The sequence below is a fragment of the Alligator mississippiensis genome, chromosome 1 (genome assembly GCF_030867095.1).
Source record: "Alligator mississippiensis isolate rAllMis1 chromosome 1, rAllMis1, whole genome shotgun sequence".
Taxonomy (NCBI): Eukaryota; Metazoa; Chordata; order Crocodylia; family Alligatoridae; genus Alligator; species Alligator mississippiensis.
Window position 1 is genome coordinate 95,583,881 of NC_081824.1, and position 27,230 is coordinate 95,611,110.

Consider the following 27,230-nt stretch of genomic DNA (forward strand, 5'->3'; position numbering starts at 1 on the left):
AAGCCTACCTATGTGGGTTTTTTAACCTAGAGTCTGTAGTAGAAACTCATCCTTGAACCAGTGTTCCATGGGTGCTGTCAGACAGCTTTGTGAAGTTATTTTACAAAAATAAAAGGGGGAGAGGAGGGGAGGGCTGGACTCAGTCTCATCATGTTAATCAGAGTAAATTGGTTGGTATTGCAGAAACCTTTTCAGCGTTGAGACCCAAGTCTTTTATCCGTAGCAATATAATTCATTTACTGACATTTTTGCGCTAAGTTGGCTATTCTGTAGAGAAACTTGGTGCTGAGAGATGTTGAAAATAGATGTGTACCTTCTAGGACTCAAGATGCCATCGTCTGTTTCACAGGTGACTGCTGAGGATGTATAATCATTGTGTTTTGCTTTGTCCATCTGCCAATATGTTGTTTCATTCAATGCCATTATCCCCCCAAAACTCTCCTGCTGTCAAATCCTGTATGTCCAGCATGTCTATATCCATTTGAATCATAGACATTTTTTATAATGCCAAGAATGCAAGAAGCGCATACAGGACTGGTCTCATCTCCATGCAGAATATCTGCATGAATTTTAGCTTCTCCAGGAATCTCAGGGGTCCTGTACAAAGCACAGAGGCTGCTCCAATGCACTGCAATTCCAGCAGGTTTGATTAATTACTGCACTTCAGTAGCCTCCTGCATCTCATGCATAAGTGTCTCTGTGCATTAAAATGGCCGTGGGGGCAAGTAAACTAAAGCTCATTAATACTGTGTTGTATTAACAAGAGTGTCACTTGCAAATCAGGAGAAGCGATTCTTTCACTCTACTCAGCACTGGTGAGGCCTCACTTGTAATAATATGTCATTTTAGGCCTGCTACTTCAAGAAGGAAGTGGACAATTTGGAAAGAGTGCAGTGCAGAGCAGCAAAACTGGTTAGGAGCCTGGGAAGCAAGACTTATGAGGAAAGGCTGAAAGATCTAGGGTTATTTAGTCTGGAGAAGAGAAGACTGAGGAGGGATTTGATAGTCTTCAAATACCTGAAGGGTAATTATACAGAGGATAGAGATGGGCTTTTCTCTGTGGCAGTGTGGGACAAAGACTAGGAGCAATGGACTCAAATTGCAGCAGAGAAAATTAGGGTTGGAGATGCAGAGGAGCTTTCTAACTGTGAGGATGGTCAAGCTTTCACACACGCTACCTAGAAAACCTGGAATATCTCCATCCTTAAAAGTTTTCAAGAGCAGGTTAAACAGATACTTGGCTAGGACAGTTTATTGAGGGATGATCCTGCTTTGAGCAGGGAGCTGGATTAGATGAACCTGTGAAGTCTCTACCAGCCCGACTTTCCTATGATTCAGTATGCAAAGCTAGCATAGCACATCTCAGTCTGACTGCCTCATACCATGTAGACTTACTGGAGGCACCTCTGAAAAATCTTACCCTTACACTCCCAACAGAGAAAAAGGGACTTTACTGAAAGAGCAACAACCAAGAACACTTAAAATGAACCATTTATTAAATCAACCTGTTATTTGTAACAGTTACATAAGTTACACAGCATGTTTAAGTCAGAAGATTTCACAAGGAAAAGAATTTTAAACTCTTTTATGCAGGCAAAATAGTACCACACAATATGTACCTGGAGGGAAACCTCTAAACATTCAAATAAGGCATAATTATTTTAAAACAACAATAAAACAATAAAATCCCCAAAGATCCTTTCTTCTTTCCTGTGTTCAGTGCTGCTAACCATATGTACCTTCTTAGTGTACAGATGCCATTGAGGCAATGATATCTTGATAACTAGATTTAATGTTTTTAAAAACATTATCAAAAATGGAATAAGGCTCATTAGTACATACAGCTGCCCTTGGAATTTCAATCTCAGTTGCCTTCATTAACTTAAAATTCACAAAGTGCACAGTTAAGATATGCCAAAAAATTGAAACTGCTACTCTACCAACAGCTGCCCATGCTTAATACTTAGTGGTCTATTGGAACAAAATGTGTTCTTTCAAAAAAAGGTGTAAGAAAAGCCACTGTAAAACATTTAGTCTCAAAGATGCACTAGGAGTGTTCTTGTAAACTGAAAAGTAGAAAAACATGGATTATTTATGTAGTGTAAAGAAAAAATACAAAAAACACTAGAAATGACCATCAAACGTTTTCAAGGAACAAGCACCACAATGGACAGTAGCATTCGGCTTTGTAGTGTATACCGAAGTATTCATGTTACTCCAACCAATCCACTTCATCAAACTCTGAATCATCTTCTGAATCACTGTATTCCACAGCAATACGACGAGATAATATAGTGGCAACATCGTTCTCAATGCGCTCATGTTTAGCTTCTTGCTCCCGTTGCTCTTCAACTTTGCGTAGCTGAATACCTAAAGTGTATTAAGTCACAAATGTAATATTTAGTTTTTCTTATGTAGTTCCATTCGATTTGCATACTCAGTTCTCAAAATGCACTATAAACAAAAACAAACTAAGACTGAGAGCACTACCTGTCAGATAGGTAGAGTATATTTTACTTATTTCAAGACAGGATTTGTCATACCAGCTCAGATCTAACATCCATATAATACAATGTAATATCCTGTCTCTAACAGTATCATATGCTTTAAAAAACCCTCTTAATTCTGCCATACAAGAATGGTATGATTTTGATGAAAGAATTTTAGTGCTCGTCATCAAAATAGGTAAATTTGATTTTTAAATACATGTTTCCTGCTTACTTCCCCCCTGTGGTTTTATATACAGGGCAGACCTGAGATAGGTTGAATTGTTTAACTTTTTATTTCTGTACTTAAATGGTTTGGGACTCCTTGTGGGGTCAGTACTGTTCCCCTACTTCCATTTGATAGCTCAAGATAAGGCCCTTGTTGCTTTAAGCCTTTTTAAAATGATTGTTGAATGTTAAGCTTACGTTATTTTATTGCAGTGCATTGCAGTAGCATGCGAGAGAGAAGCCTACGTAAAACCAGTATCAAAATTCATACACCAATCAATCCATTCTGCTCTTATCTAATTGTATCTGAAAAATATTCCCAACATTTTTGCTTTTTACATAATTTGGTGGAAAGGTATCAAAACTAGGTAAGTTCACGTATATAATGTAAAAATGAAGAGATAATCACCAGAGATCATCCATAAGCATATATACATTCTTAAAATAACTTTTATAAAGAACCACTTTTCTAACTTACACGCCTGGTAAGCACAATTATGAGCTGGAAAATATTTGTTAGCAATCTGCATATCATACAGAATACATAGCAGCCTCAGTTTCAAGATTTCCCTTCAGAAATCATTTTTCATGTACAATCTGTTAAGATTACATTAGCTTTACTAAATATCCAAGGCCATTATCTAGTCTTCTTTTAATGGCCAAGCATTACCTTTTCGTATTGCTTCCAGCAGAACGCTTCTAGCATCGCTGATAACAGGGAGGGATGATGGGTGGCGCTTGGGTTCAGGAGCAGGAATTACTTGGGATGGTGGAGATGGAGGCATTAGTGGAGCATGGGAGCCAGGAACAATGGTTGTGGGCTGAGGGTGCAGAACAGGGGGAGGGTGAGAGAGAGCTGCAACTGTGACAGGTGATGAGGGCCGAATGCCAGGGGGAGGCAATGGAGGGGGTGGTGGAGGTGGAGGCAGTCCTTGCACTTCACCCTGGGGAATTGGATGAACAGGTACAGCTTCACATACTTGGGCAGCTCTGGTGACTGGTGGAGAGGGTTGTGCTAGAGGAGGTGCAATTGGAGGAGGAGCTGGATGAAGGACTCCAGGAGCAATCTGGAGAGGAGCTGGTGGAGGTGGCACTGCTGGGGCTTGCAAAGCAGCTGTGGGAGGTGGTGGTGGTGGCGGCGGCACAGGTGGGGGAGGGGTGGAAGTCATTGCAGCTCTTAATGAAGAAGTTGACAAAGCAGATGGAAGAGGGGGGGGAGGAGGAGGCGGGGGAGTGGGGCTCACAAATACTGGTGTTCTGCCTGTTGCTGGTGACTGAGGACGGTTTTCTATCAAACTTGTGGTGGAGCTGAAATACATAACAGAAGTACAAGTTATTAAAGCCAGAAAGTGAAAAAAGCATGAAAAAACAGACTTATTTCTACGTATCAGTACTTAGGATTATACAAAAGCTTTATGCACTGACTGTGATATGTTCAAGACCCTTATAGTTATATAAAACCATATTACCCATATAAACGGTCAGTCTAGTACTTACTGCCATATATGAAACATATATCAACTTTGTGCCTGCATGTGTCAGACTAATAACGAGTTTGTCTTATTTTAAACCTTCATTTTTGCCTGAGTTTTCATACTCAGAGTGAGATTTCCCTACACCAAAGTGTAATTCCAGAATATTTATTCAATGTATAGAACAAGATGTTAGTTTTGACCAACTGCCCTTTGTCTAAAGGGTTTTTTTTGTTTTTTTTTTACAGAATGAATTATAAAAGCTTATGTTGAAAATGATATGGATTTATGGTCCCCTGGTACAATGTCACTGATGTGTATTTTACAGAGGGCAATAGCTACATAGTGACAGTCCTGTTTAGCGCAGTAAGCTTTTCAATCCTAATGATGATGAGACAATTGTGTTATTTTTTAAAGGTTTTTAGAGGAATTAATCAGACAATACACCCAAGTAGGCAAATTTAACAATCAATTAACACATGAAAAAATGAACCATATAAGAGGTATATTTCAGTCCATGTCCCTTGCACAAAATAAATATATTCTCTTGCATAGCAACTAACCTATTTTGCTGCTGTAACAATACTATTGGATATACTCTCTTGTATCCTAGATAAAAAAGGATCCTTGTAAAAATTTAATCCAGAAAGTCTGACTCTGACCTGAAGTTAAAGGAAAAATATTGTCACAGTGCATGATTTAGATGGCACCAAAAATTCCACCTGGCGTTTAGAGGCCATAAAGCAGCAGAAAAACAAACTAAAAGAGAAACAGCAGCTGTGTAATTTAACAAACATGACATCTATTTTTGTGTTTTGCTCTCTAAAGTCCCTCTTTCTTCCTCCAAACAGGCTGAAACCAAGTATAATAATAATTCTCCAAAGTGAAGTCCTGAGACTTGTACCTTTTTGGAGGAGCAGATCCATTTATTGTGATGAAGTTACTGCCTAAACTGTTGCTTGAAACTTTCTTACCTAACACACGGAGGTACAGGTTTCACATCTCCTGCTCCATGCATTGGTGGAGGTGGAGGTGGCTCATGTGGTCTGACTAATACACGCTCCTCAGCTCTGTTCAGTAGTTCAGACATCTGACTATAGGGTAATGCAGAAAGAGAATAGGTTCCCTCCATATGTTCCACATAGGCTTGAGGTCTGAAAAAAACATATGCATTTTTTCCCTTTAAAATGTTCTGATTATCAGACATAAGCATTAGTAGGAATAAACTATCCATTACTAAACTCACCAAATATTCTGTACTACAGATTGATCTCTGAATTAAAATTCCCTTTGCACAAGAGATGCCAACTGACCCAGGGTTTCTTTTTTTTGTTTGTTTGTTTTCCTGTTCTGTCCTACTGCTTTTAGCTACTCAAAGGTTAAATAGTTTTTGATTGATAAGCCAAATGATTTTTAAAACATGATCTATTAACGTTTATGTTTGTTTAATTCAGTTAAGGAAACTCCAGCACAGTAAGTAACAGCTACATGCTGGTAGTGGCTTATGTTTTGCCAGTGCTGCATATTTTCCCAAATTTTATAGAATTCCTAATTTTAATAGTTTTACAAAAATTCTAACAAGAGATCAGTGTTTTTAAACATTCTATGGACGCACTATTTTCAATTATTTTAAGTGATTAATTAGAGTGCTGCAAATGGGTATACTTCAAATTCAAGAACAAGGCAGTCTAAAGTTTACTATAATACAGCAGAAGTAAAACAAAGGTGCCTATAATGCTTAAGCTACTTTAGTGTGCTATTGATGTTAACTCCTGGTACAAACTCTGTTGGACCTGATTCAACACCAATTAAAATGTAATTAATTATATTTTTAAATTAATAAAATTGAATTAAAGTATTAGTAAAGATCTAGGTCCCTTTAATAGAGAAAAAGTATTTGCAGAACACTTTTTGGCTTCATCTTCCAGGGCTCTGTTTTAGCTTTCTGTAGAATCTATGCACATTATAACCAGTTTGTTCAGACTTCTTGTTCTAGGTTTCTGCAGCATCTAGTAAAGAGAGATCCTGGTCTGTGACTAGGCTCTCTGGCACCATGATGATGATAGTCACTGTTGATATGTAGGGGGTAGTGAGGGGGACAGCAAGGGGGCACCTACTCTAGGTACAGATTTAGGCTGCATACATGCATTCAAAGCATCCAGGTCAACTCTCCCAGGTTTATTTTTCTGAGAAAAATTGGCCTGTACAGGCATTCAAATAAAGAAGCAAAGAGCCTGCAGATGCTGGGCTGCCAGTGATCCCTAGTGCATGTGACCCAGAGAGCTTTGCAGGCTTTTTAAAGTGAATATGGGCAGAGATTGTCAGGGTCAGGGAAGATGGGAGAGGAGTCTGTGCTATGCACAGTCTTCCAGCCTTTCGCTTCTATATGCTGTGTTCAAGCCCAGCTGCAGCTGGCCAGGAAGTATGCTTTTATGCTTCCCGAAACCCAAATGCTGCAGTGCGATTCAGGCAGGGAACAAGCCAGGAACAGAACACGTCCCCTAACTGCTTCAATGCTGGGCTTTGCTAAAACACACAGGGGGTATGTTCTGCTCCCTGCTTAGCTGGGACTAACACAAGCTGTCCCTGCAGGAGGGGGAGAGAAGCAGCAAAGCACACTGGCAGCCTGTATGGGAGTTCTCTCTCTTGAGAGATATTCTCCAGGGACCTATGTCACTTGGGTTGTTCCCACATGATTCTTCTCCCAGAGTGACCGCTTACTCTGCGAGAAAAACTATGAACTTCTGATATTTGTGGTTTCTCCTGAGTGAGCAGGGACTCTCCTTGGAGAAACTGAAAAGCTGTCCAAGCCTTTAGGTCTCGTACAGACATGCATTTTCTTCTGGGAGTATCAGTGCTCTCCCAGGAGAAACCATGGGCATAAAGCTGTTCAGGCTTTTTCTCCCACAGTAAAAGTGGCCACTCCAGGAGAAAAAATAACTTGAGGACAACCAGGGTTAAATCAATCCCAGGAGAGTTTTTCATGGGAAAGTGAATGTCTGTACATGTCTTGGCTTGTCTTAGAAGAGAACACAGTCCTTCAGCATTTCCCCCCTCCCTCCCAGGGATCAGTGTGTTGCTCACTGGACTCTGCTACTCCAGCAGGAAGCAGAACATGGTCCCTTCACAATGCCCACATTGTGCTGCAGGGAAACGCAGGTCAAGCATAGGCAGTCTGGATCAGCAAGAGCTGCTCTATGCACTATTGCCATCTGTTGCCAGGTAGACTAAGGAAGACTGCAAACCATGCTGAGATGTACCCTGGGGCTACAGAGTGTCAGCACTGCAAGCTCTTCACTCTTCAGGGACTCAGCATTTGAATGTCTATACATGTGGCTCTGGGTAATTTCTCTACCAGGAGAACAAACCTCAGAGAATTCTCCTAGATTATCTGAATGTGGGTACACAGCCTTACAGAGGGATTAAGAGTGGTCCCCAGAGAGCCTGTGCAATGTAGGCTGCTGAAGTTCTTGTGTCCAAAGCCCTTGCTGCTGCCTAAGCTTACCACAACAGCAGCAGCCATGAACCCCCATTGTGTTGGCTGCTGCAGCCAGGGTGCAGTGACCCCACACCACAGTAGCAGCAGCCAGAGTCTCTGAGATGTAGAATGAGGTAAGACTTGCTTGGATCCCCTCCTTCTCCAAGCTCTTTCTTATTACTGTTTTCTATGTCCTTGAATTTGTACAACCACTGCAGAGAGCAACATGGCAGGTACATCACTCAAAATGTTACTGCCAGCTAACTGCAAATATATTCTATGAAAGCAGAATACAGCATGTTGTGGCTTGCAGCTGGCTATCATCCAGCTACTGTACTTCAAACAAACCTTAGATTTGTTCATGAGTAAATTCAGTGGTCTCATCTGGCCTCAAAGTAGATATTGTTCACATCTGAACTGTCACATACTAGTGGCAGTTTCTGCTCAAGGAAATTAGAAGTCTATAATACAAGGGTTTTTTCTTGTTGCACAAGTGAAGTGTAAAAACAGGTCTGTGTATAAGCTTGTACAGATGATATTAGATTTTTCATGAGTAGCAATGACACACACCTCCGCATCTCCAATGACTTAATGAATTCCAGCAATATAAATTACTTTTTAAAGTGACAAGGTAATCATAAACCATTAAAAAACACATGGGCAAAGAACTTTAAAATTATCTTCTGGGTGAGGTAATTCTTTCACCACCATCACTTTTTGAGTACTGCGGCACATAATACAGTCATCTACCCATTTCTAAGCATACTTGTAGTGTAAGAGTAAGACTTATATTTAATAAAGGATGGAATAATACAAAAGAAACCTTATTTCAAAATGTGGAGCAGGGCCATTAGCGATTTCAATGTGCTTATGTAATAAATTAGCATCATCCTCAGCAAGCTCGGGACCTTGGGCTAACTTCTGCCACTCTCTCCGTCTGTCATGGGGTGCCCTTGGCACTTTTTCCGGTTCATGAGGACGGTCTAGATTCTTCTGCTGTAAAAGTCATGCAAACAAAACTGACAATTAAGACAAGCTTTCTAAATAAGTCAGGATTTTAAAATAGAGTTGCAAAACAAAGAGAAGTATCCTGGTTATATGAAAATGAAAAAAAATAACTTAAATCCAAACACAGTATGAAGTGAAAGCCTTGTAGAGGGAGAAGCTTTACTCTGTCCAATACTTAGTAGAAAATAAAACAAACAACAACCTAGTGATGATCCTAAATTAATTCAAAGCATGCTTGAAATGTACATTCATATTACATAAGGGTATTACTATGTTTGTACTATATTTGTCAGACAATACCAACAAAACATGTAGCAATGACTCTCCTTAGTTTTTTATACTTTTCATTTTTTTAAATTAAAATTGATCCCTTTTTACCATAATAATCTTAAATTAAACAACATTTCTAAAAATAAACCCCACAACCATTTTGCCATACAATTGTTAGGACTTTGGATTTTAAAGGAATGCCAGAGAGATTGTTATATTTTTCATCAGAGTTTTATTAATTTTGAGTTACTATTATAAGGTTCAGAACATTTAGAGAACCCACAGTTAACCACAGTGAGACAGCAGGACAGCTCTATGCCCTTTTAATGGTGTTTTATTACAAAAAAAGGTTGATTGGATTGAATGAATTCTGCCAGTTTCAGTAGGCTGAAAAGATTATATGTATCTATCTAAAGGAATGAACTTTTAAAATCACAGAACCATGGAAGTACCATATGTACAAGCAAACGCTTTCCAGGAAAAAAATAACCCAAAGCTATTTAAGCCCAGAACATCATACCTTCTGCTTTCTTTTTTCTTTTCTCTTGTCTTCAGTGTCCTGCAACATCTTTTCTTTCCATAGATCAAAGAAATATGAGGGATTAGTGTAAAACTTCAAACCCTCTTTTCCATCATCCCTGCAATAAAATGATCAAGACAGAATATAATATTTATTTTGCAACATATGGGACTAAATGCTGAGGCAACAGATAGGCATCTTAATGAGTGCAGTCTGGGCCCTTAAATGGTTTGCTAGATAATAGCTGTTAAATTGATTCACCCAAGCCTCAGGAGGTATTGTCCATATAGTGCAAGGCTGTTCAGTCTGCCACAATGCTATATTAATGCAGCCTTACTGGTTTTGGTTCTGGGGTTAGTGCACACAGAGCTGGTTCAGGGTGTCTCTACATGGCGCTGCCTTGTGCTGTACAGACATACCATTGGAACCTAAAGGCGTTTCCATGATATCTAGGGATAGAAAGGAAGTGGGTGAGGTGTAAATTGGAAAAGGAGGCTATAATCTGGACCAACACCCAGATAAACATAGTGTTCCCCAGTGAAAGGCAGGGTAGTCTCCATCCCCATAATATTCCTGCATGATAGGAGCCCTCAGAAATAATATGCAGAACCACAATCTAGCATGCAGCCTCAATAATAAAAAAGAGCCTAAATCCCACCCTAAAACTATATGTGCAACCATCATGGATTTGACTACATTGCATAGGTTATCCAAACTAGGCTCAGGAACAGAACCAAAGGAAAAGGATTAATTCTTTCCAATTATTTTTTCTTTTATCAGGTCATAGGATTCAACATGTTTGAGTATGCCGTGCCAGAAACTACTGACAATGATGCTCATGCTTTTCTTCCCTATTCTTGTGAAATTGTTCTCATCATATAAGATCCAAATCAAAGGACAAAATATGCTTTACACTCCTCCCTCATAGCAACATAATCTGATTTAAAGAACATATGTTTTAAACGGCTTTTTATCATTCAAGGAACTACAAGGTTTGACAGGTATGGAACTTGAGAATAGCTTTTCTGTGTGTTACCTGGCAGAAAATTTAAGGTAACTTATAGGTCAGATTCTGCTACCTTTTAAAACTAAAGGACTGAAGGTCGGCGACACCAAGGCCCCCGCCCCGCTGGAACTTTGCAATAGGTATGAATTTCTTGCAGCCCCAGCAGAGTCTGCTAAGCTGCTAGCTCCTGCAGGCAACACAGGCCCAACTGTAGCTACTGCCCCCTCTCTCCCTAAGACAAAACATGAAGTGTTTGTCATGGGAGACTCCATCCTGAGGAGGACTGAGGAGACACTCTGCCGCCCCGACCCCTTAGCTTGGGAAGTCTGCTGCTTCCCGGGAGCCCAAATCCGAGACATTGCAGAGAAGATCCCTGAGCTCCTCTGGCCCACTGACCCCTACCCTATGCTCCTTATCCATGTGGGCACAAATGGGCCACATTCCCAAGCAGGTCATGAAGTGCTACAGGGATTTGGGAGCGGGGCTTAAGGGGCTGGGGGTGCAGGTGGTGTTTTCATCAATCCTCCCAGTTTCGGGCTATGGGCTGAGGATGGAGAGGAGAATCGAGGTAGTGAACCTAAGACTGTGGCGCTGGGGTCATCGGGAAGGCTTTGGCTTCCATGACCACAGTCCGCTCTTTCATGAGAGAGGCAGTCAGCTGCTGGGAAGGGACGGCCTCCACCTCTCTCGGCTGGGGAAGAGGCTCTTCTCAGCCAGACTGGCTGACCTGCTCCACCAGACTTTAAACTAAGCCTGCCGGGGGATGGGGGGGGATGGAGCGACCACTGCCACTGCTGGCCCACTGAGCAACCCTTGCAAAACCAGCAGGCCAAGGCACTTAAGGAAGCCCACCCCTGCCCCAGCCCTGGAGTGAGCTGTAGGCAAGGCAAGGGCCCCCAAGGGGACACTTGTGTGCCTGTAAACAAATGCCAGGAGCTTGGGAAATAAACAGGAGGAACTTGCCCTCCTGCTTAACACAAATAATTATGATGTCATAGGAATAACGGAGACCTGGTGGGACTCCACCCATGACTGGGCCACAGGTATAGATGGCTATCCCCTGTACAAGAGAAACAGAGTGGACAAAAGGGGTGGGGGTGTAGCTCTCTCTGTCAAGGAATGCTACGCATCCCTGCAAGCTGACATTGGCACCCAGGGTGGACGACTGGAGACCCTCTGGGTTAAAATCTGTGGGGAACATGGCACAGGGGACACAATGGTGGGAGTCTACTACAGACCTCCTACCCAGGATGAAGAGCCTGACCAGGAGTTCACCAGGGAATTGGCTGAGGTCGCACGCTCCCAGTGCATGGATGTCATAGGAGACTTCAACTACCCAGACATCTCATGGGAAGAGCGCTTGGCCAAATCCGAGCAGTCGCAAAGTTTTCTCTCGTGCATGGATGAACTCTATCTGACGCAAGAAGTCTACAGGCCGGTGAGAGGTAAAGCACTGCTTGACTTGGTTCTGGAAATGGGGGACGACCTAATCAGCGACCTAACGATCAAAAGGAAGCTGAGGGACAGTGACCATGAGTTGATCACCTTCACCATCCGCTGTAAAGCTGGCAAGTCAGTCAGTAATACAGAAGTCCTCGACTTCAGGAAAGCTGACTTTGACAAGCTCAGGAGGCTTGCCAGCGAGGCCCTAAAGGGCCACAGACCAAAGGAGAGGGGAGTTCAGGATGAGTGGTTGCTTCTCAAAGAAGCGATCCTGGATGCACAAGCAAAGTCTATTCCATCTCAGAGGAAAGGTAGCAAAAGGGCACAGCAGTCCCCTTGGATCTCCAGGGATCTAGCAGACCTCCTGCGTCTAAAAAGACAGATCTACAAAGGATGGAGGACTGGATCCACCTCCAAGGAGGAATATTCTGCACTGGTCCAGACCTGCAGGGAGTGAACCAGGAAAGCCAAGGCTGCAACAGAACTCCAACTAGCTACAAGTATCAAAGACAATAAAAAGTCCTTTTTTAGATACGTGGGAAACTGGAGGAAAAGCAAGGGCAACATTGGACCCCTGCTGAACCAGGTGGGACAGCTGACAACTGATGCCAAGGAAAAAGCCAACTTGCTAAATGGGTACTTTGTGTTGGTCTTTCACCAGTCCCACAGGATGTCCCTGCCCATTACAGGACAAAGAGACCCGGGTGAGGGAGATTCCTTACCCTCCATCAGTGCTGAACACTTTGAGAGGCTGGATACCTTCAAGTCAGCCGGCCCTGACGGTTTACACCCTAGGGTACTCAAGGTACTGGCTAGCATCATAGCTTAGCCCCTGGCACGGATCTTCAAGAACTCCTGGCGCTCAAGTGAAGTGCCCAAAGATTGGAAGAAGGCCAATGTGGTGCCTATCTTCAAGAAAGTTAGGAAAGTGGATCCAGAAAACTACAGGCCCATCAGCCTGACCTCTACCCCAGGGAAGGTCATAGAAAAGATTATCAAAGAGGCCATTCTTAACAGACTGGCCAACGGCAACATCCTGAGGGATAGCCAGCACGGGTTTGTTGTGGGTAGGTCTTGCTTGACCAATCTTATTTCCTTTTATGACCAGGTGATCTATCACCTGGACAAGGGAGAAGAGATTGATGTCATATATCTTGACTTTAAAAAAGCCTTCAATGTGGTATCCCATGATCACCTCTTAGCAAAACTGGCTATCTGCAGCCTTGGCCTCACCATGACTGCTGGCTGGGGAATTGGCTCCGTGGTAGGACCCAGAGGGTGGTGGTTGATGGAAGTCGATCGTTGTGGTGCCCTGTGACCAGTGGGGTCCCTCAAGGCTCTGTCCTTGGGCCTACACTATTCAACATCTTCATTAATGATGTGGACATTGGTATCAGAAGTGGACTGGCTAAGTTCGCCAACACCACCAAACTCTGCGGCAAGGCATCCACACCAGAGGACAGGAGAGTGATCCAGGCAGACCTTGACAGGCTCATGAAATGGGCAGACAAGAACCTGATGGTGTTTAACACTGAAAAATGCAAGGTTCTCCACCTTGGGAAGAAAAACCTGCAGCATCTTTATAGGCTTGGCAGTGCTATGCTGGCTAGCACTATGGGTAAAAGGGACTTGGGGGTCATGATTGACCACAAGATGAACATGAGCCTTCAATGTGATGCTGCAGCTAGTGAAGTGAGCAAAACCTTGGCTTACATCCATAGATGCTTCTCAAGAAAATCCCAGGACGTCATTCTCCCCTTGTACTCAGCCTTGGTGAGGCCACAGCTGGAGTACTGCATCCAGTTTTGGGCTCCACAATTCAAAAAGGATGTGGAGAAGCTTGAGAGAGTTCAGAGAAGAGCTACGCGCATGATCAGAGGTCAGGAAAACAGACCTTATGACGAGTGGCTGAGAGTTATGGGACTCTTCTGTCTGGAAAAGCGCAGGCTCAGGGGTGATCTGGTGGCCACCTACAAGTTTATCAGGGGTACTCACCAGGATCTGGGGGAACATCTGTTCACCAGAGCCCCCAAGGGATGACAAGGTCAAACGGTCACAAACTACCTCCATGACCGTTTCAGGCTGGACATAAGGAAGAACTTCTTTACTGTCCGAGCCCCCGAGATTTGGAATAGACTGCCACTGGAGGTGGTTCAAGCACCTACTTTGAACGCCTTCAAGAGACATTTGGATGTTTATCTTGCTGGGATCCTATGATCCCTGCTGACTTCCTGCCACTGAGGCAGGGGGCTGGACTCGATGATCTTCTGAGGTCCCTTCCAGCCCTAATGTCTATGAAATCTATAAAGGGGCCTCATACCCATTCCCCTGTGTTCAGAGGCAGTCATTAAGCGAAAGAATCCCCCAAATCACTACTTTAAACAGTCACACACTGCAAGGTACAATATCCAAAACACCAAGAACAAACTTTAACAGCTAAAAGCAGGGGAAACAAGACAACAATGCACTGCTACTTTCTTCTCAAGTAGCCTCACTGTTTTTAACAGCACTAGTTGAGGATCAAAAGTACTACTCAACCTGAGAAAAAGGCATCCGCAGCCCTATGTAACTAATGATGAATTAGGGACAGGTTCTGCTTAGTTTTGATACTGACCTGTAAGGCGTAAGTATGTTAAGTGGGGGAGGCTGTTCACAAATGTCATAAGTCTCTTGTAGAGGAATAGGTAGAGTCTTGCGGTCAAACAGCTGTTGATCTTGAATTGTGGAACTCCTGAAAGCTTTTCTCATTGTAATGTCTTGCAATGACACTGAAAGGAGACATGAAAATAAAATGAAAACAAATCAACCAATCAACTAACCAAGGATCAAGCATATTTGATTTGGTTTAATTTATCTGATGTCAAATGTTTTACAACTGCTAAACATTCTTTTTGCTAATAATTTCTAAGTAGCATTTACATTTTACAGAGGTATATTATTAAACTATTACTACCCTAAAAAAGTGTAGTTAGATAATGAGAAAAACATAATATGTATGTTAGCACATTGTCAATTACTTCTAATCAAAGGCAACATGTTTTTTTTAACTAGACTCATGATGGTAACAGAATTCTGTTTTCCATAAAAGGCATCCCTCAGTTAAGGTTAGTGTGTCAAAAGAAGGGTTCTGTAGCCACACAAATACGATTCTGTATCTTTAAAGTCCCAAATAAAATTAACCTATTCTTAATATCCATGTGGTGGCTTGTGTCTGTTGCTTTCATTGACATTAATATGTACTAATTTGCATTCCTTGCACATGCAGCTGTCCAACTGAGATGCCAAATCAGCAAGCCACAAAAGCCTATCCCAAACAGTGAAAGAGTTAGTGGCAGGTGGTGTTTAATCATTCATTCCTGCATTCCTTGAAACCATTAAAACATTCTTCTAAACAGGTTGCTAAATCAAGATGCGATTCTTCCATTTAATATAAAGAATGTTTGTAACATGGAATTATAAGCAATTAATGACCAGTATACAAGATTACAATTAAATGAATGAGCAAGAGCCCAGTGTCAGAGCAATACATTAAAATGCCATTTCCAAAAATTACAAAATGTCAACTAATAAGTTCTTAGATAACAACAATTAAGGCCAGCAACTCATTTTCAACTGTTTTAAAAACCATCATGATTAAAAAAAATAGGTTGAGTTGGAAGCATTCCTATTAAGATTCTAAGAAGGTTAATTGAAAAATGACTCTAACAGATGAAGTTTGCATTACACATTCATGAAATTGTGTATCTGTTCAAAATTTTTTCTTTCCTTTATGCTCAAACGTTTCTCCCATGAAGCCCAGTTGTCTCCTAAACTTAGTCGTTACAACTAAATGTCGGCTTTCCAGCTCTGATAAAGGAGAAACCCTATATTTGTAAGCTAAGGTATTTATTTCATGTCAAAATAAGTCAATGCTGAAAGAAAAAAACGTTAATCCACCATAAATTTTCAACAGAAAATACTATTTATAAAGTTAAATTGTGTTAATCTTCAAAGGAAACAAAGATTGAGGGTAGCCATTTTAAAAAGCATCTAGTGCTTTAAAAATATTTAGCCTTTTAAAAGAACTGATTAATCATATGTGCTTTTGTCAGATTCTAAGCTTTATTCCATCTGATTTTTGTAGTATGTTAACATATAAAACCTAAGCTACTTAGGGCGCTATCTGCTGCCCTATTTTCTGTCACAGCAGCTGAGAACAGTGGTGGCAGAAGAGCTGCCAGATCTCCCGCACAAAACACAAGCAAGCAAAAGGCAGGTCTTTCTCCACAGAGCACAGGTGTCAAAGATACAGGTCACGGGATTCCTTTATCTGGCCCCTAGGTCTCAGAGTTGACCCATATACAGCACATGACCTGTGCTGCATGCAGCACCCACCCTGGCTGGTCCAGACGGCATCACATGCAGTGCTCTGTCCAGGACTTCCACTGCATGCAGCATGTATCCTTGACCAGCTGGAGTGGGTGCATGCACAGGCGCTGTCTTCAGTGCGATCCTGAACAGCTTAAGTGGACTCTGTGTATGCTGGGTCTATCATGCAGGCGTTTGGGGGGAGGTGGAAGGGGTGCAGTGGACCCAATCCAGCCCATGGACTGGCTCTGCACCATTAATTTGACCCTGTGGGTCAGATGAGTTCAACACCCCTGTTCAAGAGGGCCTGCAACTGTGAATGTTCCTCTTCCCTAGGCACACCAGTGACTCCTCTTTGTGAGGCTATTTTCTTTGCTATTCAGTTTGGCTTTTGAGATTGTATTTATTGGCTTCTCAGGTAGTATGCTCTTGGGGCATTTTTTTTTCTCCCAAGTTTTGGATCAAAGTTTTTGGAGGGAATTTTCTCTTTTGGAAAATCTTCCACTAAGTACTCAGAAACCTTTCCATCAAGGCTTTTCAATTCTTTTATAGATTAACTGTTTTGCTTCTAAGTGAGGCACAATATGTAAGCAACAAATGTACTTATTCAGTACTGCTCATTACTCCTTTATAACATTCATTTTCAAGCACTTTCTAATAACAATATTAATAAATGTCTGTTGGAGCATGACAACTCTGGAAATAGTTAAAGGGAACATTCTTTCAATAAATATACACAAAACATTTCTTGGCTTTTGATATTTAAGGTGCTTATAAAAATATGAAACATATTGGTCTTCTGAATAAATTAAAATTACTGAGATGTGCATTATTCTATATGTTCTCTCGTGTTCCATCATTAGTGGGCCCATAAAGTCTCTAGAGTAAGCAGGTGCAGCATTTCTAAAACATCAGTTTCCCACCCTTCTAGTAAAAATAACAACTAAGTGCAGCTTTGCAGAGGGGAAAAGATCAGTCCCTAGAGCAATCAGTTCCCAATGACTAACAGATCCTCTATCTAAAGTTATACAAATGGCCAGAGAAAATATGTTGTAGAATTCACCACTGCCACTAACATTTTCTCCTTCAATATTTTGGATCTTGTCATGAAAAATATAAACAGCCTTTTATATGAAACAGCTGAATATATCGCAACAACTTAATTAAAAAAAAACCTGTCAGAAGAATCCAAACAAAATATTTAGAAATATAGTACTGTGATACTGGGCTCCAGAAAATAGTAACTTAAGTCTGTAAACTCAATAGAGACAAATACCCAAAATGTTTCATAGATAATCTCAGGATTTACAAACTCATTGTACATGTGCAAATCTCAGGGCACTATCTTTAACAGTATACAACGAGCCCATAAATACTGTTCTGTGAAAGCTTAAGTAGTCTCTGTCATTTTAACACACACACGTAATACACATACAATCTCCCCCTCTCTCTCATTTGAGAATCTGTATTCATCACGGGGGCACAGAAGGGAATTGGTGAGTATTTATTCACCAAGGCGCCCCCAGGGGTTACAAGAAATAATGGCCACAAGCTAGCAGAGAGCAGATTTAGACTGGACATTAGGAAGAACTTCTTCACAGTTTGAGTGGCCAGGGTCTGGAACGGGCTCCCAAGGGAGGTGGTGCTCTCCCCTACCCTGGGGGTCTTCAAGAGGAGGTTAGATGAGCAACTAGCTGGGGTCATCTAGACTCAGCAATCTTTCCTGCTTATGCAGGGGGTTGGACTCGATGATCTATTGAGGTCCCTTCCGACCCTAACATCTATGAATCTATAACCCTAGAAGTGTAAGTGTATCCCTTCCATCTCTGTATCATGAAATTTGTAAAAAGACTTATTATAGCAACCAGTCTAACTCCCTGCCAATACAGGATTTTCCAAGTAATTGGAAATAATGGCTGTCAGAAAGCAGGGCTATCAAATGTACTGAACATGACATTCTGAAACAGATCTCTGTTCATTTCTCTCCAACTCAAAATGAAAAATGAGAAAAAGCAGGTATTTAAATAGCAATACTACAACAGATATTAATTGGGTTTCTTTTGAAGCTGAAATAAAAAACATATCAGTACCATAAATTGGTATTAATATTTTACCACCTGGTAAGCTGCCGCTTCAATTTCTTTCCCTTTAGTCATTAAAGTATGACCTACAATTTGTAGAAAAAAAATCAGCTATGGAGTATATCAGTGTTCTGACAGAAAGAAATGATTCTGAGAGAAATAATTTACATTTCAAAGAAATACTTTTACTCTCTTACTTAAAAAAAAATGTTAGGCAATAGGTTTTACAGTCCTTCCAATGTACAGCCAACAAAAGTTCTACACCTTCCAGAAATGGCAAATATATATAAATTGTTGCTTGACTTCTCCATGAACATGCAACATTTTAAAACCAGCACCATTTAAAATGACAAACATAACTGTTTGCCAGTTCAAATGTTTTGTTAGAATTTGTCAGAAGCTGTGGATCCAAATGTCATAGATTCCCTTCAAGTATTCAAAATCCTATCCAAAGCCTTAGAAGTAGGAAAGGAAGAACACATGATACTATTTAGAAAGTTCCAGTTATGAGTAACTAACCTTATTTTCTTTATTGAAAATTCTCTCCCCAGCAATAACCTTCTTACTCAACCCTCAAGCTGAGAGTGTAATATTGAGCTCTGAGTTCCATGAAGCATTTTCACAGATTTTAGAAGTGGCATTATTCTTAATAATGTCAAAAATACTTTGCGTTTAGTAGAATGACTCTTCTGCTATCAAAATTTTCCTTTCTAACTACTGGAGTTATGATAATTACTGAAAAGAAATTACTTCTCCCCTGGAAAAGAAATTGCTTCCCCTTGTTTATTGTCCTCAGGGGCAAATCCAATCTCACATTTTCTAAAATGATCTGTCCTAGTGAAAATAAGAGCACAGATGCAGCTTGGACATTGAATTTATGTAGCTTAACTTCCGTATGTAAGTAAAGGGACTCAGAGAAGCCTAGGAAGCTAATATGTTTGAGAGAGAATTCATAAAAAGATGTTGAAATATAATGCATGCTAGAGAACATCCTTCTCATCCAGGCATTGCAAACGTCGAACATGTCAATGGGCTCATCATAAACATGGGTGCGTTTTCTTGTTCATTCTGACAAGAAAATGCACCACTTAAAACCTGTCATTTCATTCAGATTTCCTTTTTCATAAATAGAGAACAAACTACACAGAAGTATAGCCCTGTCACTGAATCATCTAACTTTATGAAACTAGTTCTCAAGCTGGGCATTCCTAACAAACTGATTAATTACTAAGCATATAGTAGACTACACTGAGTGTAAGAACTGGAGGAAACACACTGAAGGTGTTGGGGCTAAAGCACGTACCACAAATGTGCAGATTTGTGTAGAGAGAAATGAACTGTTCCCCTATATTTACTGCTTTAAAAAATCCTAGGATTTACCACACATGCAGGTCTGAGTGTTCAAAACAAACACAGATCTACTGAGGCAATCCTTTATGAAGAAATGACTGTGGCTGTGTACAAGCATTACATTTTTACTAGAAGAATTGCTGTTCTCCCAGTAGAAATAAGATGTATACAAACACTCACTGAATTCTCCCTAGGCAAAACATGCCCCTTCCAGGAGAAGATCTTCTGGGTCTCAACCTAAAAGATCTCCCTTAAGAGAGTTTCTCCCATAAGGGTGAATACCTGTACACTCTCCTCCCAATCTGCTCCAGGAGCGAAAGTCAGTAAAATAAATAAATAAATAAATAAATTGAGCTGTCTGCAAAACATTAGGCAATCAGAGCTTGATTGAAGCTCCATGGTTAGAAAGAAGATAGAGGCAAGTTAATGGACAGACAGAGCACAGCAGCATGACCTGGTGTCTGAATGGGAGTGCTGTAGGGCAGGGGTTCTCAATCCCTGGACTGCGGCCCACTGCCACGCCACAGCAGGTTGGCTGCCAGACTGAAAGTGGCTGAGGACCGGCAAACCGTGGTCCCCCCAGAGCCAAGCGGAGAGGCTGCGGCTCCTTTGGCAGGGCCAGCAGCAGCGCAGAGTTTGGCCTACCCCTCTGGCTGGAAAGTGGAGGTATCCTTACCTGTCTGCTGGCAGGAAATTCTGGCCGCAGTCAGCTGTGACTGCTGGGCTGTAGTTTGCTGGGCTGTAGCCACTTCTGGGCCCCGGTTTGCCAGGCCACAGCATAAAAACTTTGGGAACCTCTGCTGTAGGAGATACTGAGGGTGGTGCCAATATGGTATAAAACCACTGATGCAAACAAGGCTGCTAACCCTGTTTTGTTTGCTTGTGGGGTTTTTTTTGTTTGTTTGTTTGTTTTTTACTGACAATAAAACTTTTACTTTTTTAACATGGTTACTATTAAAACCCTGAATTTGAACCAAGCTCTTCTAACTTGGGCCTGGCAAGAGTTACATTTACATTATGTAAAACATATACCAGTGAGAGTTTGGTTGTCAGTAAAATGTTTGCAGATTGTCAATGAAAAAAACATTCTCAGGTTGGAAGTACTGTTTAGGATGTATTTGTTCCTCATTCTAAAACTCTTTAAACCATTATGCTTAAAATATGTAATTCCACATTGTGACACCGTGGACAATAAGTAATTTGCCTCTTGGGTTTCCTATCTTTTCCCCTGAGCTTCATAATGTATTAGGTATGCTGATTTTAAGGTGAAATACTTCTACCTTGTATACATGCCCCAATTGACTCAGAGAGACCTAGCACTTTAGGGGTAGAAACAGATGTTGCCTTCACCTTTGTGCCACCATAAAACAGACGTCTATGCCCCTATTGTGCCACAAATGCCTCGAATTTGTGGCTACAACAAAGCTGTTACTAACTTGTACTGCTGTTTAGTGGCAGACAGCTATTTGTTTTATGATGGGAAAGTATGGGCAGCTTAAAACTGCTCACACTCTCCAGCTGACCTAGGGAGGTGCTCTGGGGTTTTGGGGACCCAATTCTGCACAGTTTGGTAATTTCCACAGAGTTGGGCCGCTCCATCCCCCAGGAGTGCCTTCCCAGCTTTCCCTGTATACAGAGAGGCACTCTGGGGAATCCTGGGACATGCCTACATGAGAATGAAAAACAGGGGTTCCCTACTTACAGGGATATGTGCCCAAGATTCTATTTGTTCATCTCTAAGCAGGAAACCCAAACATTCCCTGTTTACAGATATGTTTCTAGATTCCCTGGGGTGCCTCTCTGTAAGTGGGGGAAGCTGGGGAGGTGCTCAAAGAGCTTCAGAGGCCTGATTCTGCATGGGAATTCCTGGGGCATTCATAATCAGTCCCCTCAAGCCCCGAAAGAACACACTGCCTATTATCCCACAGCATCAGTGGGCAGTAGAATGGGAGGGTGTATGTTTTGCCCAATGAAGTGGACCAGCTATGCTAGGACACATCCCAGCAAAACTAACCCACTTCATTTAATAACATCTATTTCTAGCCTAGGATTGTACCATTTTCACTCATGGTACCATGGACCCATACTGCTTTATGGTACTGAAATTTCCCAGCTACTAATCTGCTTTCTGTGGTAACTAAATGCTTTGGCAAAGTGATGTTTCTACAGCCCTATAAAAGCAGGCACATTTATTCCAGAACAGCAGATTTTGAGTTAAAATTTCATTACAGTAAAATTTTTGTAACCCGACATTTAAGTAACCAGAAATTCTATTAACTGGAATTTCCAGCCAGCTGAAGAGAGAGGGAGTTTGCACTTGGCAGCCGCTGCTGCCATCCTCCACCCTGTGCTGTTGCCACTTCGTGTGTGGCTGCAGCCACCCCTCCACCTCCCTGCTCACAGCCACCACCCCTCCCCCACCCTGTATCATCTGAAAACCCCTACTGGGTTATTTCAGATAACCAGAATTTTTACATAACCGGAATTCCCCTTACCTTGGGGATGCTGGAAAGCAAAGATTTTACTGTATATATTAAAAGAACAAAAACCATTAATTCAATAACATGTTTCCATTTAAAAAAATTACATTTATTTTTTCTGCTGCCATGAAATTTTAATGTGCAACAGCATTTAGGTTTAATTTGCAACAGCATTTAGGTTCACTATAGAAAACAAAACACCTTATCTTACTGCCTTAAGTTTCTAGTTTGTTAAGATCACAAATACAATTATAACACTTTTTCTAGTCTGTAGAATCAATAATGTAGTTTCAAAATAGGCAGATTCTTTCTTAGTTTCTGAATCCCCTCCTTTTCAGAATATTACATATTTTTAGGGAGTAACACAATTGTCATTTATAAATGATTTGTTACACATGACATCAGTGCTGCATTGTGTATTAGTATTTCAAAAGAGAGACATGAAAGCTGAGTATTCTTAACAAAAGTGCTATAAGAGTTCTGCCTACACAGATCTAAAGTATTTACTTATATTAGCACTTATAACTGCAAGATTAATGGCTCTAAGAAATTCACAGAGCTGCGAGACCTGACAAAAATTTTCTTTAGAAGCACAATACTAAAAAGGGATGACATTTTATTACATTAACTTGGGCAGTATTAGTTTTATGACTGACCAACAACTACCAACTCTAATGTTTCAAGTCCTTTAGTATGTGTATGTATGAATCTCTTATACATATATGTAATTACACACACAAGTGCATGTGCACATATGCAAATCCTAGGTAATGTATGTATGTTAAATATATAAATGATTTAAACATGGCTGCAAAGAGACCCATACATTTACAATGGATTTACTCACTCACTCTCTCTCTCATTTTTTAACCAAAGAAGGGATTTATTATGTATCACACTAAATATGTATTTTAAAAAATAAATGTTTAAAATAATACATTTCAGGAGGCTAAGTAGGCATTTCTTCAAAATAACATTATTTTTCAGAGATGATTTCTCATTAAAGAACCCCCATATCCAGAATGTACTACTATGCAACCATACCAATACAGGCTGAATGCTTCTATATTTTTTTTTATTTTATTTTTTTAACTAAAAAGATAATTTCCTTTTTTCTTACCAAAAATGAATTTTATTAATTTATTACCATCTCTCTGTAAAAACAAACTTTATATATTTATCCCCTAGAGAGGAAATAAAGTTATTTTTCCTCTGTATATAAGAGTAGCATTGTTGCTAAGGGGAAAATGAAAAAATTTCAAAATCTATGATTAGTAGAAAGTGTGGTACAGACATTATTTCAAAATCAGTATGGACACTTCCTTCTTAATATCCCCCTTTTTTTTTTGCTTAAACGTTCATTTGTTGATTCTACAAAAATGTATTTCAGTGTTGAAAACTAATCTGATTTCCTGTTTACAGAACATTAAATACGTAAAGACACACAGTTCAAATGAGAGTTCTGATAATATTAAAAACACATTTGATATTTACATGGAATTATTATTTTTTTACACTTAATAATTTTAACTAACTTAATAAAACCACCTCAAAGGATTCAAATTAATAGCAAAACAAGCTTTTAAAGTAATGCATCCAATATCCCAATTGATTTTATTAAACATATACATAAATGCTTGTCACAATACCGTGTGGTTTTCCTTCCCTCGTTTTTTATATTTCTTCAATGGTAATTTCTATTCCTGGTTTCCTCCTGAATCACTTCTTCCTGAGCTCCTGTGGAGCCCTATGTTTTTACAGTACAAGGTAAAAACTGTTAGGCACAATCCAGTACTCTGTCTCTTCCATGACTTGATTTTTATACTTTTGCAATGGAAAATGTAAATAATACAAAAAGTAGGATGGAAATTCAGAAGTCCTTGGAAAACTACAGTTTCTTCAGGAGGCTTTAAACAAGCTTTTGTCAAGGATCTCTATTTTGCTCAGATGTATCTGGTTCTTGTTGTTTGTTTATGCTTTGAACTCTAAAATAAAGTTCCTCTCTCTCCCTGATAGTAACATGGACATAAAGAAGTACATTAAAGATAACTTCTGCTTTGTCTACTAAGAAAGAACACCAGTAACATCAAGAGAGACTCATTTTGTGTATCATGGCATAAATAACCTCCTCTCGATTCAAGTTAAGACTAACAAAAATACAAAATCAGTGTTTTTACAGAGCTTGTTCTTTTGTATGATTAAACCTCTAATGCAAGAAAAAGATCATGATGTTGAAAATGCCTGAGCTCCCTGGTGCATAGAAATAGGCTGTCCCTCCAACACCCTTTCCACGGGTGCAGCATAGGGTCTCCAATACAGACTGCCAGACCTGCTAGTTAGTACACAGACTGGTACTTCTGAACACATGCAGTTAGTTGAGTGCAAGGACAGATTTGCTTTAATGTTGTAAAGAGGTTTGAAAGGAAATGCTCCAGGATCCAGATTTACTCCTTATGCCCCAGTTGGTTAGGAACTAATTTTCCAAAGTTTTCTGAGCTTTACCACTTAAATCCTAAGCCATACCCCCAATATTTTCTTCTATTATAATTCTCCTTTTTTTTTTTTTTTTTAGCTCAGACCAAAGTTAGAGGTGTTTGCAATAAGCCCTTTAAAATTCAAATCCAGAGAAGAAAACAAATGATTCATTGTCCCCAGTTCTGGAGTGGGATATTATGTCAAGATCACCATTTTCCTGTTCTCTCTTTCAAAAAAACTCACTCTGGGCAAGCTTATTTTTCTAAACACAAGGCACTGGATACAGCTTCCTCAAGGAACTGGTTAACAGTTCTTGGACTACTTATGAATGGAAAAAAAAATACTCCTGGGACTCTAAAGAGTAGTAGCTTTTTGGCATGATCAGTCACTGAAAGCCTAGAGCAGTGATTCTCAACCTGGATCCTGCAAGATCTTTCTAAGGGTATGGCAGGATGCTAGGCAATATTAGTTATATTAAGCGTACAAGCATATACACGATTCACAAGATAAGCCAAGAGATTTCTAATAGAATTCTATAGTGTCAAAAATATGTTGACCTGTTATGGCCTTTCTGAGTTGTCTGCAACAGAATTATTAAAAGTATTTTTTTTCTGTAGACAAAAATCAAATGAAATTAGTTTTGGAAATTGGGTGCCATCCTAAGTTCAGGACTTTGTACTTGTCCTTATTGAACCTCATGACATTTCTTTTTGACTAATTGGAGGATTGAACCAAGTCTCTCTGAATCCTAGCTCTACCCTCCAGAGTATGAGTAGAGCCTTACTGCCAACAGCACGATGCCATCTGCCAACTTGCTGAGAATGCAATCTATCCCATATTCCAGATCACTGAAGAAGATATTTGAACAAAACTGGCCCCAGGACTGAACGCTGGGGCACTCCACTCGATACTGGCTGCCAACTAGACAGAGCCATTGACTACTATTCTCTGATCCTGATCCAGTCAGTTTTCTATCCACCTATAGGAGAGCACCTCCCAATGTCCTGAAGAAGATGGAATGGTGGAGACTGGAGAAACAGTACTAAACCTCAAAAGGAGAGCAGTGGACCCAGGAAGGACCATAAGAGTCTCCTACCTCTCAGGGGGAGATGCAGCAGCACCAAAGGTGCCTTGATCAACCCTGATGCTACCCCAGCTATGCTTTAGAAGCGTGTGCTGGGTGTGTCTGGGCGAGTGCTCGGCAGTTTCTGGTGTAACTGGAAGTCTTGCATCAGCCCTGAAGAAAAGCCAGCACAGTCCAGGGGAAGACAGGCACAGCACCAGAGAAAGCCAGCACAGTGCAGGTGAAGACTGGCACACTGCTGGAGAAAGCCAGCATAGTCCCAGAGAAAGCCGGAACATGTCACAACCCAATGATTTTAGTGCCTCGGCATGATGGAATTTTCCCGCCGCATGAGAGTCTCTTGCACAGCAAAAGTGTTCTGCTGCAACAGAAAACCCCGGTGCAAGAGAGTTCCCGCCATTCGCCTGCAAATTTGTGTTCCGCTATTGGCCAGTTCTAAATTATTCCTACGTGGCGGCTAGTAATTGGCTTGCTGGCCGTATAAAATTTTGTGCAAGTTCCGCCCAAGTTGGAGAACTTTGAGCACGCTCCAGAGTGCCTCTAAAGATATCTGACTTGCGGCTGAGCTGATCGATAGCCTGATCACCTATTGATTCTTCTCCCCGTCGCCGAGCGCAATTCTTCGACGTACCTTTTCCCTGCCGGCTTAATTTGTGAACGGATTAGCTGGCCTGAGCCTTGCCAGCTGGAGCAACTCATGGAGTTGTTTAAGCGACCGGACCATGTGTGTCGCGGCTACTAGCGGCGTAAGTAAAGTTTTTGCAACCAATACGCTTTGTCTGCTTCTCCATTCACCAGCCCGCCCAAACGACCGAGCAGTTTGTATATCACCTCGAGTCGGCTCCGGCCGTCCGAGACAGAACAGTGCCAGAGAAAGCCAGAACACTGGGGAGAGCCAAGGTAGGCCCAGGGAAAGCCGGAGCACTGAGGAGACTGGCACAGCTTAGAAAACCAGCATGTAGAAGAGAGGTGGTCTGTTGAGGAGCACAGGCAAGACAGGGAGAGCCAGCAAGAGTGAGAGAGCTGGCCTACTGGGGAAAGCTGGTTGTACAGGAAGAGTCAGCTGTAGCACGAGATCTATAGGAGATCACTGGAAGCCCAGACACCCAGAGGAGTGTCTGGAAACAGGGGCCTGTGGACGAGACACTGAGACGGAGAGCAAGAGGAGGATCCTTAAGTGTGCGTGCAGGAACTCTTGAAATTTTGAATACTTTATGTTGTACAATTGAGTTTACTGAATTGTCAAAGTAAGGACTGATTCTAACAGGGACCGCATGAAAGAGCTTCCCGAGCACCGAGGTGAGGCTTACAGGCCTATAATTACTTGGGTCGTCCTTCCTCCCCTTCTTAAAAATAAGGACCACATTAGCCAGTTTCCAGTCCCCTGGCACCTGGCCAGATGACCACGAATGCTCATACAGCCGGGCCAAAGGCTCCACGATGACCCCTGCCAGCTCCCTCAACACCCTTGGGTGGAGGGCATCTGGTCCTGCAGATGCAGT

At 41.2% G+C, this 27,230-nt stretch overlaps 1 protein-coding gene across 3 annotated transcripts in view; it reads right to left on the reverse strand.

Annotated features, from left to right (window-relative positions):
- Window positions 1-1,473: 1,473 nt before the first annotated feature.
- Window positions 1,474-27,230, reverse strand: part of WASF1 (WASP family member 1) — a 165,537-nt gene continuing 139,780 nt past the window's right edge. For all 3 annotated transcript variants that reach the window (XM_006269916.4, XM_059732836.1, XM_059732826.1), the window contains 6 exons: window positions 14,526-14,679; window positions 9,463-9,580; window positions 8,488-8,660; window positions 5,161-5,340; window positions 3,385-4,022; window positions 1,474-2,370 (listed from right to left, as the gene is read on the reverse strand). In XM_006269916.4, coding sequence (XP_006269978.1) covers window positions 2,213-2,370; window positions 3,385-4,022; window positions 5,161-5,340; window positions 8,488-8,660; window positions 9,463-9,580; window positions 14,526-14,679 — 1,421 coding nt within the window. In that variant the 3' untranslated portion in view covers window positions 1,474-2,212. The remainder of the gene's footprint in view (window positions 2,371-3,384; window positions 4,023-5,160; window positions 5,341-8,487; window positions 8,661-9,462; window positions 9,581-14,525; window positions 14,680-27,230) is intronic.